Source organism: Electrona antarctica, assembly GCF_951216825.1.
Source record: "Electrona antarctica genome assembly, chromosome: 9".
Taxonomy (NCBI): domain Eukaryota; kingdom Metazoa; phylum Chordata; class Actinopteri; order Myctophiformes; family Myctophidae; genus Electrona; species Electrona antarctica.
In genome coordinates this window covers 4,403,189-4,425,031 of record NC_136790.1, presented here as the reverse complement: position 1 = coordinate 4,425,031, position 21,843 = coordinate 4,403,189, and the positions used below count along the sequence as shown (strand labels likewise).

At 46.0% G+C, this 21,843-nt stretch overlaps 1 protein-coding gene across 1 annotated transcript in view; it reads left to right on the top strand.

Moving 5' to 3' along the window:
- The window catches only part of ephb2b (eph receptor B2b), a 228,846-nt gene that overhangs the window by 204,317 nt on the left and 2,686 nt on the right, over positions 1–21,843 (top strand). Inside the window, exons 12-15 of the mRNA XM_079509890.1 lie at positions 11,229–11,444; positions 12,724–12,873; positions 16,765–16,958; positions 18,894–19,049. Of these exons, the coding sequence (XP_079366016.1) occupies positions 11,229–11,444; positions 12,724–12,873; positions 16,765–16,958; positions 18,894–19,049 (716 nt within the window). The remainder of the gene's footprint in view (positions 1–11,228; positions 11,445–12,723; positions 12,874–16,764; positions 16,959–18,893; positions 19,050–21,843) is intronic.

The following is a 21,843-nucleotide window of genomic DNA, read 5'->3' as shown; positions in this document are numbered from 1 at the left end:
TCTACACAGAGGAAGACACCCCCATATATTATAGTTCTACACAGAGGACGACACCCCCCATATATTATAGTTCTACACAGAGGAAGACACCCCCATATATTATAGTTCTACACAGAGGAAGACACCCCCCATATATTATAGTTCTACACAGAGGAAGACACGCCCCATATATTATAGTTCTACACAGAGGAAGACACCCCCCATATATTATAGTTCTACACAGAGGAAGACACGCCCCATATATTATAGTTCTACACAGAGGAAGACACCCCCCCCATATATTATAGTTATACACAGAGGAAGACACCCCCCCATATATTATAGTTCTACACAGAGGAAGACACCCCCCCATATATTATAGTTCTACACAGAGGAAGACACCCCCCCATATATTATAGTTATACACAGAGGAAGACACCCCCCCATATATTATAGTTCTACACAGAGGAAGACACCCCCCCATATATTATAGTTATACACAGAGCATATATTATAGTTATACACAGAGGAAGACACACCCCCATATATTATAGTTCTACACAGAGGAAGACACCCCCCATATATTATAGTTCTACACAGAGGAAGACACCCCCCCATATATTATAGTTCTACACAGAGGAAGACACCCCCCCATATATTATAGTTCTACACAGAGGAAGACACCCCCCCATATATTATAGTTCTACACAGAGGACGACACCCCCCATATATTATAGTTCTACACAGAGGAAGACACCCCCATATATTATAGTTCTACACAGAGGAAGACACCCCCATATATTATAGTTCTACACAGAGGAAGACACCCCCCATATATTATAGTTCTACACAGAGGAAGACACCCCCATATATTATAGTTCTACACAGAGGAAGACACCCCCATATATTATAGTTCTACACAGAGGACGACACCCCCCATATATTATAGTTCTACACAGAGGAAGACACCCCCATATATTATAGTTCTACACAGAGGAAGACACCCCCCATATATTATAGTTCTACACAGAGGAAGACACGCCCCATATATTATAGTTCTACACAGAGGAAGACACCCCCCATATATTATAGTTCTACACAGAGGACGACACCCCCCATATATTATAGTTCTACACAGAGGAAGACACACCCCCCATATATTATAGTTCTACACAGAGGACGACACCCCCCATATATTATAGTTCTACACAGAGGACGACACCCCCCATATATTATAGTTCTACACAGAGGAAGACACACCCCCCATATATTATAGTTCTACACAGAGGAAGACACCCCCCATATATTATAGTTCTACACAGAGGAAGACACCCCCATATATTATAGTTCTACACAGAGGAAGACACCCCCCATATATTATAGTTCTACACAGAGGAAAACACCCCCCATATATTATAGTTCTACACAGAGGACGACACCCCCATATATTATAGTTCTACACAGAGGAAGACACACCCCCATATATTATAGTTCTACACAGAGGAAGACACCCCCCATATATTATAGTTCTACACAGAGGAAGACACCCCCCATATATTATAGTTCTACACAGAGGAAGACACCCCCCATATATTATAGTTCTACACAGAGGACGACACCCCCCATATATTATAGTTCTACACAGAGGAAGACACCCCCCATATATTATAGTTCTACACAGAGGAAGACACCCCCATATATTATAGTTCTACACAGAGGAAGACACCCCCATATATTATAGTTCTACACAGAGGACGACACCCCCCATATATTATAGTTCTACACAGAGGAAGACACCCCCCATATATTATAGTTCTACACAGAGGAAGACACCCCCCATATATTATAGTTCTACACAGAGGAAGACACCCCCATATATTATAGTTCTACACAGAGGACGACACCCCCCATATATTATAGTTCTACACAGAGGAAGACACCCCCATATATTATAGTTCTACACAGAGGAAGACACCCCCATATATTATAGTTCTACACAGAGGAAGACACCCCCATATATTATAGTTCTACACAGAGGAAGACACCCCCCATATATTATAGTTCTACACAGAGGAAGACACCCCCATATATTATAGTTCTACACAGAGGAAGACACCCCCCATATATTATAGTTCTACACAGAGGAAGACACCCCCATATATTCAGCCCACATAAATAATTCACATAAATTGTGTGAACTGTCAGATGCTTAGAAAATGACGTTGGCTAACGCCAGGGCTCCACCAGACGCGTTGCGTCTCCGTCGCGTGCGTCAAAAAACGCACCGGTTCAATTTTAATGCACGCGTTAATGTCACGCAACGCGGGCAGTGGAGCCACCCTTCATTGATTAAAAATCACACCCGTGTGAACTGAGTGGTGTAAGGTTTTATATAGCATGATCAGCTGTGGTCTGACGTAATGTCTGACGTAATGAAATCACACAAAATATGTTAAGTAAAAAAAGCTATCATTTTTGATAAATGTATGTATCACACCCGGATGTGATTTCACAACTGGCTGTTTTTGCGCAGAGAAAATGACCACGGTTGCTACGGTCATCCAGTTCACCCGGGTGTGATTTAATTACGTCAGAAATTATTTTGAACATAGCAACCATGGTCATTTTTTTATGCACACAAAAGCCAGTTGTAGGAGTGGTTTACACCACTCAAAAAGGGAACATTCCCTGACGGTGACGGTGACCGAGACGCGACGCTGACTCGCCCGGTGGAGCCCCGGTGTAAGAAATGACAAGCTGTTTGCTGTCATACAGTCCCACACACCCTCTGTCATACAGTCCCACACACCCTCTGTCATACAGTCCCACACACCCTCTGTCATACAGTCCCACACACCCTCTGTCATACAGTCCCACACACCCTCTGTCATACAGTCACACACACCCTCTGTCTGTCATACAGTCCCACACACCCTCTGTCATACAGTCCCACACACCCTCTGTCATACAGTCCCACACACCCTCTGTCATACAGTCCCACACACCCTCTGTCATACAGTCCCACACCCCCTCTGTCATACAGTCCCACACACCCTCTGTCATACAGTCCCACACACCCTCTGTCATACAGTCCCACACACCCTCTGTCATACAGTCCTACACACCCTCTGTCATACAGTCCTACACACCCTCTGTCATACAGTCCCACACACCCTCTGTCATACAGTCCCACACACCCTCTGTCATACAGTCCCACACACCCTCTGTCATACAGTCCCACACACCCTCTGTCATACAGTCCCACACACCCTCTGTCATACAGTCCCACACACCCTCTGTCATACAGTCCCACACACCCTCTGTCATACAGTCCCACACACCCTCTGTCATACAGTCCTACACACCCTCTGTCATACAGTCCCACACACCCTCTGTCATACAGTCCTACACACCCTCTGTCATACAGTCCCACACACCCTCTGTCATACAGTCCCACACACCCTCTGTCATACAGTCCTACACACCCTCTGTCATACAGTCCTACACACCCTCTGTCATACAGTCCTACACACCCTCTGTCATACAGTCCCACACCCTCTGTCATACAGTCCCACACACCCTCTGTCATACAGTCCCACACACCCTCTGTCATACAGTCCCACACACCCTCTGTCATACAGTCCTACACACCCTCTGTCATACAGTCCCACACACCCTCTGTCATACAGTCCCACACACCCTCTGTCATACAGTCCCACACACCCTCTGTCATACAGTCCTACACACCCTCTGTCATACAGTCCTACACACCCTCCGTCATACACCCTCTGTCATACAGTCCTACACACCCTCTGTCATACAGTCCCACACACCCTCCGTCATACACCCTCTGTCATACAGTCCTACACACCCTCTGTCATACAGTCCTACACACCCTCTGTCATACAGTCCCACACACCCTCTGTCATACAGTCCCACACACCCTCTGTCATACAGTCCCACACACCCTCTGTCATACAGTCCCACACACCCTCTGTCATACAGTCCCACACACCCTCTGTCATACAGTCCCACACACCCTCTGTCATACAGTCCCACACACCCTCTGTCATACAGTCCCACACACCCTCTGTCATACAGTCCTACACACCCTCTGTCATACAGTCCCACACACCCTCTGTCATACAGTCCTACACACCCTCTGTCATACAGTCCTACACACCCTCTGTCATACAGTCCCACACACCCTCTGTCATACAGTCCCACACACCCTCTGTCATACAGTCCCACACACCCTCTGTCATACAGTCCCACACACCCTCTGTCATACAGTCCTACACACCCTCTGTCATACAGTCCCACACACCCTCCGTCATACAGTCTCTGTCATACAGTCCCACACACCCTCTGTCATACAGTCTCTGTCATACAGTCCCACACACCCTCTGTCATACAGTCCTACACACCCTCTGTCATACCATGTCATACAGTCCCACACACCCTCTGTCATACAGTCCCACACACCCTCTGTCATACAGTCCCACACACCCTCTGTCATACAGTCCCACACACCCTCTGTCATACAGTCCTACACACCCTCGTCATACAGTCCTACACACCCTCTGTCATACAGTCCTACACACCCTCGTCATACAGTCCCACACACCCTCTGTCATACAGTCCCACACACCCTCTGTCATACAGTCCCACACACCCTCTGTCATACAGTCCCACACACCCTCTGTCATACAGTCCCACACACCCTCTGTCATACAGTCCTACACACCCTCTGTCATACAGTCCCACACACCCTCTGTCATACAGTCCCACACACCCTCTGTCATACAGTCCCACACACCCTCTGTCATACAGTCCCACACACCCTCTGTCATACAGTCCCACACACCCTCTGTCATACAGTCCCACACACCCTCTGTCATACAGTCCCACACACCCTCTGTCATACAGTCCCACACACCCTCTGTCATACAGTCCCACACACCCTCTGTCATACAGTCCCACACACCCTCTGTCATACAGTCCTACACACCCTCTGTCATACAGTCCCACACACCCTCTGTCATACAGTCCCACACACCCTCTGTCATACAGTCCCACACACCCTCTGTCATACAGTCCTACACACCCTCTGTCATACAGTCCCACACACCCTCTGTCATACAGTCCCACACACCCTCTGTCATACAGTCCCACACACCCTCTGTCATACAGTCCTACACACCCTCTGTCATACAGTCCTACACACCCTCTGTCATACAGTCCTACACACCCTCTGTCATACAGTCCCACACACCCTCTGTCATACAGTCCTACACACCCTCTGTCATACAGTCCCACACACCCTCTGTCATACAGTCCTACACACCCTCTGTCATACAGTCCCACACACCCTCTGTCATACAGTCCCACACACCCTCTGTCATACAGTCCTACACACCCTCTGTCATACAGTCCTACACACCCTCTGTCATACAGTCCCACACACCCTCTGTCATACAGTCTCTGTCATACAGTCCCACACACCCTCTGTCATACAGTCCTACACACCCTCTGTCATACAGTCCTACACACCCTCTGTCATACAGTCTCTGTCATACAGTCCCACACACCCTCTGTCATACAGTCCTACACACCCTCTGTCATACAGTCCCACACACCCTCTGTCATACAGTCTCTGTCATACAGTCCCACACACCCTCTGTCATACAGTCCTACACACCCTCTGTCATACAGTCCTACACACCCTCTGTCATACAGTCCCACACACCCTCTGTCATACAGTCTCTGTCATACAGTCCCACACACCCTCTGTCATACAGTCTCTGTCATACAGTCCCACACACCCTCTGTCATACAGTCCTACACACCCTCTGTCATACAGTCCCACACACCCTCTGTCATACAGTCCTACACACCCTCTGTCATACAGTCCTACACACCCTCTGTCATACAGTCCCACACACCCTCTGTCATACAGTCTCTGTCATACAGTCCCACACACCCTCTGTCATACAGTCCCACACACCCTCTGTCATACAGTCCCACACACCCTCTGTCATACAGTCCTACACACCCTCTGTCATACAGTCCTACACACCCTCTGTCATACAGTCCCACACACCCTCTGTCATACAGTCCCACACACCCTCTGTCATACAGTCCTACACACCCTCTGTCATACCATGTCAGCAGAATAACAACACAGTTCTGTTAATATGACTGGCGGTTAGGAGTCTTTCATCTGTCCCCTAATTGGTCTTGTCGTGTTTCTGAAGTGAGTGTGATCGAGCTGCTGACTATATGGGAAATGGAAATGTATGATATTTGTCAAAATGAACTACTTATTCTTTTAACGCATTCAAACCAGGAAAACATCTGTCTCATTTTAGATTGAGCTAAACAGACCATTTTTTTTAACGTATGATGGAAACAGCTACAGTGTACAGTACTGCGTCACCAATTGCCAGTACTCTGGAATCAGAGTTCATATCTTTTTAACCACTTTCAACCTGACATCCCTATATTCAAAAAATAATAATTGTGGATCTATTAGTACCCAGCTGGGTTGGCCACCCAGGGCCTGCCATTTTCATACTCATAACCAATTGGAATTGGAAATATGACAAATCTGACTGATACATCTTGATCAAATGACTCTAGAGATGTTGTGTCCTGGTTTGAGAGTTTGGGACTAAATCTGGTTAGAGTTTTTTCCGGCTCATTTGGGGTAAATTTCGGGGTTTACTAATTAAAAGACCCCATACCTCCGTACCTCCGGCCGGCAGGGAAGCGACAGCGCCAGAGATCAATTGTGGCAGTTACATTTTCAAATATGAGTGACTGACTATTGTACTATTGGACCGCCATTCGTATATGGCACGATATGAAGCACGTCTATAATTCCGAATGGGGAAACAAAACCGTGAACCAGGAGATGAGCGAGTGACGCCACGACTTCTGTAGAACATTGCTGAAGCGTTCCTTTAAGTGGTTAAATCAAGCCAACATACATGAAAGTGAAAGTCTGCCTGTTACTGTCTAAACTAAAGCAGCTCAGATATGGTCTACATCATTTGAAGTGCTAGAAAACACAGCGTTGCCAGTTTAGCCTGTTTCTATAAAACATATAGCCCCCTCGCCAGTTCGATCCAAGCCACGACATTCATGACTAAAACCTCTCAAAAAACTTTACAAGACATACCGACTCTCACCCACGCAACTCTTTTCTCAAACATCAAAGCTAGATTTCTGGGCGCTCACCTAAACAGCACGATACAGTTACATCATGCATATTGGTAAATGTTCGGAAAATGTCTCCCAGCGGTACTACACAGTGCTAGCAATAAAAACAATGGTATTCGCAAAGGAAAAATATAAAAGTTGAAATGAATTCTCTTCTTCTCCGGATCACAGTTACAGATCAAAACCACCCACAAGAAAGGCGATACGCAGACTGCTGTCATCACACTGTTCTGACGCCTGCTCAGGGTTCAGGAACAGCATCTTTATTTGCATTCTGCCTTCAACCTCTGAGGCACAGAAACACTAGCTGACACTTGAATTTGATATGGGTGGAAAAGGGGTGTGTGTGTCTCTATATGTAGATGAACACATTTGACGGCACATTATTGTTCAAAAACAGCACAGTGAGCATCTGAGACACTTCAGTTCACTGACAGTGTTCGCTGCACGATTTCAAAGCATCTGAAATGCAAGGCTTGTTTGTTTGTATGCTGAAATACTGTGGAGCTATTGCTCTGTAACAAAAACAATCATGTTGGCTTATAAGTGATCATAAGACAAATGGAATAGTAGCAGATTGTTAGTTTACACTAAGTTCTGTATGAAAATATGGTCCTTTGGAGAAAGAGAGTAACGTCCTACTCAAAAATAATTGTTTGTAGCATACGGTAAATGCAGAAAACAAGCATGAAGGGGTGCCTGTTCAACAGCTTAATGCTATAGAGGCGTCACTGCAGTCTGTACCTACTGTATATACAGTAGCTGCCTGCTGAAGGATCCTCTCCCCTGCTGCGGTGAGACCGAATCAGCCGTTGGCAAAAAAATTACGGTCTGGAGAGGCTCAATTGTACGCCCATTTCCTACACCAGAGAACTGGTGTGGCCAATCGGGACACGGTATGCAATATGGGCGGGCTTTGGTACAGTGACGTTCAATGCTTGAGACCTTTGACTGACAGTAGCTCTGACCAATTGCGTCAAAGAGAAAATGTTTGAAACCGCCCCCCCCCCCGGGAAACAAGATCCATACACAGCATCTCCAGACTCAAATACCACACGACAGTGTGATTGGAGTCTGGCTTATTAGCCAGGCTAGCGGTGAAGAGCAGTGTGTAAGACAGGAGATCGATCACAACCACAGCAATTACTCAGCTGCAACAACATCAACCAAGTAAACTTGTGAAGCCAATAGTGTTTCAAGTCTTTTTTCTTTTTTTTTAATCAAGCGTATATACCGGACATTGAGCCACAGAGCGGCACAAATAACGTGCTCTCTCCTCAGAGAGGAATCCTCTAGCTGCTAAACCTGACCCCCGATGACTTTCAATAGACTCTTTCCAATAACCCATTTTGGGCGGGAACCCCTTTTGGTGTTTAAAGCATTATGTTATACTTTAGCTATTGGAAAATAGCAGATCTACAAGCTCAGCGCGGCACCGAGTGCCGCGCTATATGAACTTGTAGGTCTGCTATTTTTGAAAAATGGTGAAAATTTCATTTTTAGGCCTAAATGGGTTAAAAGTATATGCAAACACGGTGCTGGGATTAGGAGGCGATGCGTACTATTTACGAGGCAGGAAAGCATGAATAATGCATGCTGCTTAATTGCCATGGTACGCCAGGAGGAGCGTCACGAACGTGAGGAGAAGCCTCCGTTGGACTAATGAGCGCAGCGGACTTCGGCCTCACTCACACGGTCGCTGCAGACTGTTGTATGCTTGCTGTATACAAAGGGTGTGACACAGCTTGCCCCAATGCATTTCCAATGGGAGTCACATGGTCTGACACAACACTTGTGTTGTATGAGGGGGAGGGGCGCAGTCGAAACACAGCCGAAAGCCATACAACAGCTTGTAGTCCAAAATGTAGTCCTCAAACCATGTGACTTCCATTGGAAATGCATTGGGGCGGCCATGACACTCACAGCATTCATACAGCAAGCATGCAGCAATGCATTAAAGGTCTGAGTGAGGCCTTCCAATGAGAGAGTGCTCCTTATACAGACCGCTAGCATGGCTTCCAATGAGAGAGTGCTCCTTATACAGACCGTTAGCATGGCTTCCAATGAGAGAGTGCTCCTTATACAGACCGTTAGCATGGCTTCCAATGAGAGAGTGCTCCTTATACAGACCGTTAGCATGGCTTCCAATGAGAGAGTGCTCCTTATACAGACCGTTAGCATGGCTTCCAATGAGAGAGTGCTCCTTATACAGACCGTTAGCATGGCTTCCAATGAGAGAGTGCTCCTTATACAGACCGTTAGCATGGCTTCCAATGAGAGAGTGCTCCTTATACAGAGTGTTAGCATGGCTTCCAATGAGAGAGTGCTCCTTATACAGACCGTTAGCATGGCTTCCAATGAGAGAGTGCTCCTTATACAGACCGTTAGCATGGCTTCCAATGAGAGAGTGCTCCTTATACAGACCGTTAGCATGGCTTCCAATGAGAGAGTGCTCCTTATACAGACCGTTAGCATGGCTTCCAATGAGAGAGTGCTCCTTATACAGACCGTTAGCATGGCTTCCAATGAGAGAGTGCTCCTTATACAGACCGTTAGCATGGCTTCCAATGAGAGAGTGCTCCTTATACAGACCGTTAGCATGGCTTCCAATGAGAGAGTGCTCCTTATACAGACCGTTAGCATGGCTTCCAATGAGAGAGTGCTCCTTATACAGACCGTTAGCATGGCTCCTTATACAGACCGTTAGCATGGCTTCCAATGAGAGAGTGCTCCTTATACAGACCGCTAGCATGGCTTCCAATGAGAGAGTGCTCCTTATACAGACCGTTAGCATGGCTTTGCACGACGTATCAAGCCAGAGCTATAGCTAGAGAGCAGTGGTTCCCAAACGCTTTAGCCTGTGACCCGAAAGAGAGATTATAGATGTTTGCCCGGGGACCCAAACTATAGTGAAAATAGCAGATCTACAAGCTACACAACTACAACTATCAGCTATTTTAACTACTTCTTCAAACATTCGTTTTCTAATTTTATGGAATTTCCTGGATTTTTCTTTGATTTCTTTATGAAATTACCGAATAAAAATGATTTTTTTAGCTTTTTTGGGGACGTTTTCTGAAAATGTTTTTTGAAATAATATGAATTAAAAACTAAATGTAGGAAACTAAAAATAAAGGGACCCATAAAAATTGGTCAGCGACCAACCTTGGGTCCCGACCCAGTGTTTGGGAACCAGTGAGCTAGAGAACTATAGTCTATTAACCTCAGAGTCCCCTCCCCCTTTCCCCTCCACTCAACCATGGGATTGAGCCTTTCTCCGTCTGTCTACACCCCCATTACCCAGCAATCCTCCAGAATCCTCTCTGTTCTTGTGGGTCCTCGTGGTGGGTGGTGGCGGAGAGTGCAGGTGTGCACAGTTGGAGGCACAGCTGCACAGCAGCTCCAGACACTGGCCGTGCATGGGGTAAAAAGCCCTTACCAAACCATGTAGGGGGAACAGCTGTAGACAGCAAGTCATATACCCAGCTAAGCCTGGCTCGGCCCTGCCGGGACCAGTTGAGCTTTAAGTCCAGCCCACACCATTACCGGCTAGCCAAATTCAGCGAGCACAGGCGCCACTTGTGGGAGGGAATGGGGGAGTGCTTCAGTGGGGCCGGGAGCTTGAGAGGACTCTGTAGCGAGAGGCAAGATGATACAGGGCTATACTTCGATGGGTCGGCGGTGGGGGGTGGCCCAGTGCCACATCTTGTCCGGGTGCCCAGAATCCCTAGAAGAATACTTTATTGTCAAATAACAGAGGCAACTGAAGTTTGTGTTTTTTCCTATACATATGCATTTCATTAGAGAGGTCTGGACTATACAGGAATGCCTGCAGTGAGTGAACCAGCCTTAGAGTCATTTTGAGCCTTGCTCAGTGGCACCTTGGCAGCCATGGGAGGCTGCAAGCAGGATTACGCTGTCCTATCGGATGTTGAACTAGTCCACTATCCCTGTATCCCAGCTGCTCTGCTGTCTCTGGGATTTTAACATTCGGTTTCTTTTGGGACGGTTCTTTTTTTCCCCAGCAAAATGACGGGCAGTTCACTGTGATCCAGCTGGTGGGCATGCTACGTGGCATAGCGTCGGGCATGAAGTACCTCGCCGACATGAACTATGTCCATCGCGACCTGGCCGCCCGCAACATCCTGGTCAACAGCAACCTGGTGTGCAAGGTGTCCGACTTCGGCCTGTCACGCTTCCTAGAGGACGACACGTCGGACCCCACCTACACCAGTGCCCTGGTGAGAACTGACACTTAGTCCATTTATACTTGTTTGCACGTAGTGTTGTGCTGATCAACAAGCTTACAACTTGTCGCGAGTTTAAAGCCACGTGTGTGTGCGTGTGCGTGTGTGTGTGTGTGTGTGTGTGTGTGTGTGTGTGTGTGTGTGTGTGTGTGTGTGTGTGTGTGTGTGTGTGTGTGTGTGTGTGTGTGTGTGTGTGTGTGCGTGCGTGCGTGCGTGCGTGCGTGCGTGCGTGCGTGCGTGCGTGCGTGCGTGCGTGCGTGCGTGCGTGCGTGCGTGCGTGCGTGCGTGCGTGCGTGCGTGCGTGCGTGCGTGCGTGCGTGCGTGCGTGCGCGCGTGTGTGTGTGTGCGTGTCATGGTGCATGGTGTTGAGCTCATGGCTCAGGCCTGATTTATACTTTATGCGAAAGGGTTGCACCTCGAAAGCAGCAAAATGCACACACTTTCTTTTACCTGCCTGAACTACCAGATGGATATGATTTCACACTTGGAACAAACAATGGAGATACTCTTACTTCAAGTAATCCTATACTTCCTCTCCACCCGTCACGTATTCATACCAGATTAAAACAAACAAAGCGCTATCCGTCAATATATACAATTTAAACCTGTGTCTGAGACACATGGGAGCCCTTGCTCCCGCTATAGCCTCTCTATCGAAACACACATCAACCCCTTCACCTGTTCATGCCCCCTTCTTCCTCGTCTTCCTCCTCTTCCTCGTCTTCCCCGTACAGTGTTTCACGACCTACACTTTTACTCCCAGAGGTTTTGTCGTATCCATCTCCCAGTGTTGGGTTACGTTACGGCAACGCATTGTTTGTATGAACGATCTCTCTCTCTCTCTCTCTCTCCGGAGTCGAGACACTGTGACGGTCAGGTTTCGGGTCTCGTTTCCTCTCCCCAGTGGCGTGCACAGATAGACACTAGGGGGTGCTAGAGCACCCCCTGCCCTTTTGGCAATGTGCCCTTTTGGAAAAAAAAGGAAAAAAAACTATTTTTTTTCTTCTTTTTTTTTGATTTTTCAAAAATAGCAGACCTACAAGTTCATAGCGCGCCACTCGGTGGCGCGCTATGAGCTTGTAGATCTGCTATTTTTCAATAGCTAAAGCATAACATAATGCTAACACCAAAAGGGGTTCCCGCCCAAAATGGATTAAGGCAACCGGCCGGTTCCACGCGCTGCACAAGGTGCCCTTTTTTAACTTGAGCACCTGCCCCTCTAAATGTCTGTGCACGCCACTGCTGAGGTTGTGCCCTTTTGTGTTCCTTACAGGGGGGGAAGATCCCTATCCGATGGACCGCCCCCGAAGCCATCCAGTACAGGAAGTTCACGTCGGCCAGCGACGTGTGGAGCTACGGGATCGTCATGTGGGAAGTCATGTCCTATGGAGAGAGGCCTTACTGGGACATGACCAATCAAGATGTACGTAGCTTGACTTTGCCCCGTCGTTATAGGCCGAAGGCGTGGCCCGAGGCTATGATTTCACCACCTGTCCGTCCGTCCGTCCTGCCATGTGTGTGTGTCTGTCTTTGTACAGCGAATCTCCGGCACCGTTGGCACGATTGGCGGGAAAATGTGCGCACACACACTCCCTGGTGTGTGTGTTTTTCACACACATCGGATTATTATAGTGCCATCGGGAGGCCTTTTTTAACCTATTTATTTTAACCGCATTTTCACGATTTTTCAAAGTTAGCAGACCTACAAGCTCGTAGCGCGCCACTCGGTGGCGCGCTACGAGCTTGTAGATCTGCTATTTTTCAATAGCTAAAGTATAACATAATGCTTAGTCGTGCCACACCAAAAGGCGTGGCACAATGAGGCACCAGGAAATAATTCCCCATACATTTTTCCCATACAGGCCTTTCAAAAAGTATTGCCGTGATTTGTCAAATCGGCCGTTGGCTTTATGTACGAGGCTTAAAGGAGCATTCAGTGATTTGGGTGATTTGGAAAACCACCCAGTCCGCCACGGTAACAAAATGTGCACATGCACGCTCTACAGTGGGGGGAAGTGCAACAGGCCAACAGCATGTGCACCAAGGCCCGCCCCCACTCGATCATGATTGGAGGAAGGCCCCACTCATCCTGATTGGATGAAGGTTTTGCCACCCGCCACCAAAACTGAAACTAGGGTTTTTTGACCCCAGGGGCTCACTGGGGACAGGGAGGAACTCCTTATATGGTCAGCACACTCTATAGTATGGAGGATTATCCAGAAAAAAAGAAAAAATAAGTGATATTTGAATTAAGTCAAATCACTGAATATACCTTTAATGTCCTTAAATAAATACTTTGCACGAGGCTTAAATGTCCTTAAATAAATACTTTTTGAAACGTCTATGGGAAAAATGAACAGGGAATTATTTCCTGGTGCCTCGTCATTCGGGAAAGGGGGCGGGACTGCGACGCTTTAGATAGTCATGTGATCAAGACGAATCTGTCAGATCTTTCATATTCCATCCCGATTGGCTTCCAAAGTTTGCTGAAGTGACGGGTTTTGGACAAAATGCCTCATTTCATGAACGCAGTCCAATTGCCATGAAACTTTGCACGCACATTACATTTACTCCAAACATCAAACATCACGCAAATCTGTACACATTATCTCTGTCATGACTGAACAGCCAGAGTTTTCATTGGCTAAGATTGCCTTCTACTTACCTGGCCTGGTGGAGGCCTTATTCATTATAATAATAATAAGTATTATTATTATTAGCACGCTATTATTATTATTATTATTATTATTATTATTATTATTATCACATTTCATATTCACTTTACAGTCATCTTTCTCCTCTCCAAACAGCCATCCCTGTTCAAACAATACCTCATTATACACAGTTTATTTTTCTTCCTGAATTTCATTACAGCCTTGAACTCCTCAGAGATTTTGTCATTGCGTCTGCTTCCCCTTAGCTAAACAGAGGCTTCACGCACACATGCATGCATTCACGCATGCACGCATGCGTGCGCACACACACACACACACACACACACACACACACACACACACACACACACACACACACACACACACACACACACACACACACACACACACACACACACACACACACACACATGAAAATCCCCCACACTTACCACAGAGAGATAATCAGATCATTTGAAATGCAAGGCGGCGCTCAGTGGACTATTTCTGCTCTTGACTGTGAGCCTCCGTTTGCTGGCTCCCTCTGGGTGGCGGAGGAGAGAGCAAATTATGGGGAGAGATAATGAAAATAGTTTCAAATTGAAAGTGTGAACGCTAATGTGCTAAGAGGGACTCTAGGACCTCCACGGTTATCTTATTAGCAGCTCCAGATAGAGTTTCTGCTCCATCGGGGTCCCCGTTTGGAGGTCTCCTGAATGAGATTAACCCATTTCGACCTGACACAAGATTCTACAAATGCCTTCTAAACCCTGACAGTTTTCTGAAAAACCTATGTTTCTGTGTCAGCGGTTCTCAAACAATTCCATGTCAAGGACCCCCAGAATTATATGAAATTGGCCGCCGACCCCCATCTGAAAATATGTTGTTCCACGAGGGACTCCACAGAAGCAAAGATTTGAGTTAAAAACTCACTCTGAAAGAATATATATTCTAAGATTTGAGCTGCATTTTCACGATTTTTCAAAAAATAGCAGACCTACATTCCTACAAGCTCGTAGCTTGTAGATCTGCTATTTTTCAATAGCTAAACTGTAACATAATCCTTAAAACACCAAAAGGGGTTCCCGCCCAGAATGGATTAATCTGGGTTTTGAACGGAGCTCCTTTAATGGCCCGGATAATGAGAAGGGGATTGTGGATCCTCACAAGAAGGGTCCTCTTGGGACCAACGTTGCCACTGTCGGCTACGCCTCACCTCTCTGTGTGACACTGTCTGCCTCCGCCGGCAGCAAGCGGGTACTGGGCAGGCCAGAACCGTGCCCGTCCGTCTCTAGTGTCTTTGATGAAACAAGAACATTAAATACTCCGTAAAAGAAAAGGGCCAAGCCATGCCAGGCAGAGATGAGATCACTGTTGGCAGGGTGGAAGAGGAAGGCGGGAAAGGCAATTGGTGCAAGGGCTTATGTTTTCTTTTTTTTTTAACCAATCAGCTGGTAGGCATGCAAGAGCATGGCCAACGGCCGGTCATTAAATCGCGGTAGCAGCGAGTTCCTCAAACAAGAGTTAGGTAATGAAGGAACATGTGCAAAATTATATGTCTTTATGGATTTATATGTATGTATGTTTAGGCAGCTCACACGTAGCATTTAACCATTCACCCTCTCTTCCCCCTTTCTGGCAGGGACGGCCGGTAATGAATAAAGCAGTTGTTGTTTCAGCAGCACATGGCGAGAGGGAGAGAAGCACAGATGATCGTATTAGATAGGCAGGGCAGCAGGAGACGGAACAGTTGTTAAAACAGAACAGGCATTAACTCAACGTCGGTGTGCCACGGTCTCTGTCTGATCGTTGCTCGTCCCATTGTGAATAATACGGTTATCTCCGGACATTCACGAGATTGGATGCCCGAAGGCATTGCACTTCATGAACTCCGCCGCAACATTTGATGTCCAGAACTTCTACATTACACCCCCCCCCCCCCCCCCCCCTCCCTTCTCCCATTCCATCGATCCACCCCTTCTCCATAGCGCCTGACAGCAACCCTAAGAGATATATGTCTAGGCCTGTCACAGTCCTAGACATCCGTCTAACCGCAATTATTTGAGATAATCACAATTATTTTTGCAATAATCGTCAATCGTTTCCACGTTGAAAAATGTCTATACTGTAGCGATCCCAGGAACCAGAGGCAGAGACACAGGATAGGATTCTCTCTTTATTACTTCTTTATCGGACAGTATAATAACAACGTTTGTGCTCCTCTTTACTCCTTGTAGAACACCAACACAACAACATTCCACACACAGCGCACGTCACTCACTCCCCAGTCCCGGAAGTCCCACCTCCAAGTCACCCCCATTGGCTGAAGCCGTAGCCGGCCGCTACAATACATTTTTTCATTTTTCAAAAATAACAGAAATAGCAAGCAGATCTACAAGCTCACAACAAATCACGAAAGTGGCAAGAAAACGACGTACATTAAAAATGATTAAATGTGTTGGCGACTTCTTTGTATGTTTAAGTTATTTGTCATATCAGTCCTTTGCGATTTGTGATTGCGAAGTCTGTAAGGCGACAAACATAAGTACAAATTGTAACGTTCCAATGTTCCAATGCATAAAATACAATTAACTCGTTGATCGCAATTATCTGTGTGACAATTAATTAATCATGGACTTCCATTTGCAATCCCTTGGCAGGTGATTAACGCTATAGAGCAGGACTACCGGCTGCCTCCGCCCATGGACTGCCCCAGCGCGCTGCACCAGCTCATGCTGGACTGCTGGCAAAAGGACCGCAACAACCGGCCCAAGTTCAGCCAGATCGTCAACAACCTGGACAAGATGATCCGCAACCCCAACACCCTGAAGGCCATGACCCCGTTGTCCTCCGGGTGAGTGACAGGGGAGGGGACAGTGTGACTTTTATTTATTACCAGGTTTTGATGCAAGATGGTTGGCGGGCGATGGTTGGTGCGGTGTCATAAATTACATTTTATGCTTCTCCTTTTCATTCGGACGCTGTTCTCCATCTCTCTGACTGTCTCCCTCTGTGTGTCCATTTTCCTGCGTGTGTGTGTGTGCGTACATCCGTGTTTGTGTGCACGCACATGCCTGTTTTACTGCCTCATGTGTTTGAGTGACGCAGTGTGCTCTATCTGTGTGTCATCAGTGCAGGCGTCCCACAAGGCATGCTTCGAGGGTTGCCACAGTTTCACGTTGATGTATAGATGGCATCCAGACTGCATCTAGTGCATTTTATTTGCTGTCGATGTAAAGAGTGTAAAGAGTGTAAAGAGTGTAAAGAGTGTAAAGAGTGTAAAGAGTCTCTCCATCAAATAGGAAATGTGTGCCTTTGGTGTAGTGCCATGGCGTGGTTCAGGATATTTTTTTGTTTTTAACGGAACACACTCTGTCTCTTGTTTCTCCTCATGGCGCCGAGCGGTTATGTAAATGAAAGCCACTTGGTTTGATAGATCAAATCCTTCCCATGAATGCTTTAGGCAAATCCCGAGTTGAAGCCGTCGCACTATTTTCAAAACAAAACAGTCTGAAGCACTTGGGCTCCGAGTGTGAGTTTCCTTAGAGAGCCAAGGCTTACTGATTTCCATGATGCCTGTCTGTGCTCTCGTCTGTGGCATGGCTTGCAGAACGTAGGGCCAGGGTTTCCACAGGCACTGTGAGTGGATACGCCGGCTCGCCTGAAGCCTATCACTTCATTTTTGAAAGTGCACCACAAGAAGTCGATTTGGAAAATGTCGTTTTGCAAATAAGGCTGGCAGGGATTGAAGTCCTGGCTTTTTATTTAATTTAATTTAATTTGATTTTATTGTTTGTGTTCTAATTTATTTCACAGTTGAACTCTCCACAAACGGTCATGACTGATATGATGATATGATACTACTAATCCAGACAACAGTCTTGTCAAAACTTGACTATTGCAACTCCCTCCTTACTGGCCTACCGGCATGTGCACTTAAGCCCCTCCAACTGATCCAAAATGCCGCAGCTCGCTTGGTCTTCAACCAGCCAAAATTCTCACACGTCTCCCCCCTTCTCCGCTCCCTCCATTGGCTCCCGGTCGCTGCCCGCACAGAATACAAAACTCTGATGCTGGCATTCAAAGCAACCAAAGGCATGGCCCCCCCATATCTCACAAGTATGATCGTACCCTACAACCCCTCCCGCTCACTCAGATCAGCCAACGCAGGGAAGCTGGAGGTACCTTCACTAAAAACGCCGGGACAACGCTCCACACGTCCCAAACTCTTCTCCCTTCTGGCTCCAAAACTATGGAATGCACTTCCCATCGCAGTCAGAACTGCAGCCTCACTCCCAATCTTCCGCCGTAGTCTGAACACCCACCTCTTCAGACTCCACCATGGCCCGTAGCACTTGCCCTAGCCTAGCCCCTTAGATAGCACATTATGTAGACTTAGATAGTATTTTAAACAGACTTATAGCTTGTTATGTAGACAGCTCTAGAATTGCACTTTATGTAGTCATAGCACTTTATAGTACACATGTATAATATATTATATAGTATAGTATGTATAGTTTACATAGATACTCCACTGTTACGTTCTTAGTTTACGCATGATTCATGATAACTACTTTTTATATATGTGATGTATGCCATGCTTTTTGTTATTGCTTAATGTAAGTCGCTCTGGATTAAGAGCGTCTGCTAAATGCCTAAATTGTAAATTGTACTGTGCTTCTTTTTTGTACTGTTTTCTGTCTGCTCTGTGTTGTCTAGTGATATGATACTATCTCTACCGTACTCCTCTTTTCATCTGACTGTTTTCTGTCTGCTCTGTATCGTCTAGTGTTCACCTGCCCCTGCTGGACCGCAGCGTCCCAGACTTCTCCAGCTTCAGCACGGTGGACGAGTGGCTCGATGCCATCAAGATGGGACAGTACAAAGACAACTTCGCCAATGCAAGTTTCACCACGTTCGATGTGGTATCTCAGATGACTATGGAGTGAGTTCTGTTTGATCTCTTTTCTGGTTCTGATGAGCGTAAGAGGAGGGTTATGATGATGATGATGATGATGATGATGATGATGATGATGATGATGATGATGGTGATGATGGTGATGATGATGATGATGATGATGATGATGATGATGATGATGGTGATGATGATGATGATGATGATGATGACGATGATGATGATGATGATGATGATGGGAAGCAGGTGGGTTTGCCTGAAGGAATCTCACATACAGCGTTGGATTATAAATGATTACATACAGTTTTCTTAGAACAGATAATAATTATCTGTAATATTTATAAATTATTATATACATTATCTCTGCTGTCGGGGCAGAAACAAGCTAACTCCAAAATACTTTTCAGGAAATGAAGAAAACCATATATGTTTTAAAACAAAGCAATTCTGCCTCATCAAAGTTGATATAGAGGGTATGCGCAGGCATAAAGGGAGTGGCAAATCGAGTGGCAAAGTGAGAGGCAAAGGGAGTTTAACATTGTTCCAAATAGGACTTTTCTGTTTGGATGTATGGGCTGTCAAGGCCAGAAAGTATTTGTTTGCCACTCAGTAGGCGTTCATGCATAACTTCCGGGTTTGATGATGATGTCACGCGCATACCCTCTATAGTGACTTTATATATTGTCAGATACTTGCATGTGTCATTATATTATTATCACCACCCAAATCCATCTCAACTGAAGTTAGGAGTGTTTTGTCCATCATTGATCAGAAACAGCTGACAATGAATCTCCAAGCTGCTCCACCGCTGCAGCTGAGAGGGCAAAACCAGCTAACTCCTCCCCCTCTGGTGGAGTTATCTGGTTAAGCAGGCAGTTTGAGGATCCAATGGAGTTAGCCGGTTTTTCAAAACTTTTCATTGGTTCAATATGTTTAACCAACACACAGACGTAAAGAGGTTTCAATAGTGTTGATTTATGAAAAAATAAAAATAAATTAAGTTGGCTACACAGCAACAACATTCTAAATAATATGAATGCTTTGTAACAAAAACAGGATAACATGGCATTGCTTAAAGGGACGTGTTTTTACACCAAAACAATCGTAAAATAATAGTTTATTATCATTGACAATTATAATGAGCCTTGAGGATAGAAACATGCATAACGTAATCCCAGTACTGTAATAATTGGTGTAATAATTCATTACATGACTGACTGAACCTTTAAGACGGCAACCATGTGATCAGTAGCACTTTTCAAGCAAACCCCACTTACCCAATTCTACTCACATTAGACCTAAACTCAGGCCTGGACCGCTGCCAGCCGCTGCCCTCTGGCTTGTCATAAAGCTAACTTCAGCTGTGCTGCATCATGTAATTAGCAGATCGTAATGCTGCAGTGGCTGAGCGGTATAGGAGGCACAATAGGCTCCGGGCCATAACGGAGCTCTTTATTATCTACCATGTGTTTGCCAGGCTTTCTCTTTTACCTCTGTTAACCCAGTTATAGGCCTGACGTCGAAATTAAAAAAAAATGTCTTTGTCTAAATCCTCCAGTTTTCCCAAGTACCCACATGTTTCGGTGGTGCTCAATATTTCATGTCAAGGACCCCAAAAATTATATGTAATTGGCCTCCGACCCCCCATCTGAAAATATGTTGTTCCAGGGAGGGACCCCCCCAGAAGCAAAGATTTGAGTTAAAAACGTTCGCTCTGAAAAAATTTATATTTCCAAATTTGCGCCACATTTTCACGATTTTTCAAAAATAGCAGATCTACAAGCTCGTAGCGCGCCACCGAGTGGCGCGCTACGAGCTTGTAGATCTGCTATTTTTCAATAGCTAAATTATAACATGATGTTTAACCCATTCAGGCCTGACGTCGAAATTAAAAAAAAAAAGTTCTCTAAATCATGACAATTTTCGGAAAGATTTGAGGCACATTTTAACGATTTTTCAAAAATAGCAGACCTACAAGCTCATAGTGCGCCACTCGGTGGCGCGCTATGAGCTTGTAGATCTGCTATTTTTCAATAGCTAAATTATAACAGAATGTTTAAAACACCAAAAGGGGTTCCCGCCCAAAATGGGTTAATGGTTAATGTGGTTAAACGCTAACGTGACATGGATGCGTTCCAGGTCTCAATGGATTAAAACACCAAAAGGGGTTCCCGCCCCAAAATGGGTTAAACAGGACTGAGATGAGAGAATGGAATATGCAGCGGTTGGTACAGTACTGTACATCGTGGCTGTCAGGCGGATTACCTTGTATGTCCAAAACCCTTACTTTTCAGGAAAATGGCGGAAAAAGAACCCGTGTTCCAGTGGCTCCAATGTAGTTATTATTTTGACACAAGCTCTTGTGAATACTTTTCATTAGTTCAATACAGTGACACCACGCTAGACAGGAACGCCCAAAAACGTCACATTTTCTATGGTTGCCAATGCAACTTGGTCCAATCCTTAATCACATACGGACAAACATCTATGCCGATGCTATCTAACTTGCGGAGGTAGCGTGCCTTGTCCACGGGCAACAGATCTTTCAACGTATGGCATTGCAAATACGTTTGATAATCGCTACTCTGCTCAATATTGTTTTGAAAATGCCGCAAATTGCATTGCAGTGAACGAGCGAAAATCACAACTCCCCCCGTTTGTGGGCGGAGTCACAGTTTGAGGCGCTGTTTACGCACCGTGGTGTCAGTGTATGTTTACGCACCGTGGTGTCAGTGTATGTTTACGCACCGTGGTGTCAGTGTATGTTTACGCACCGTGGTGTCAGTGTATGTTTACGCACCGTGGTGTCAGTGTATGTTTACGC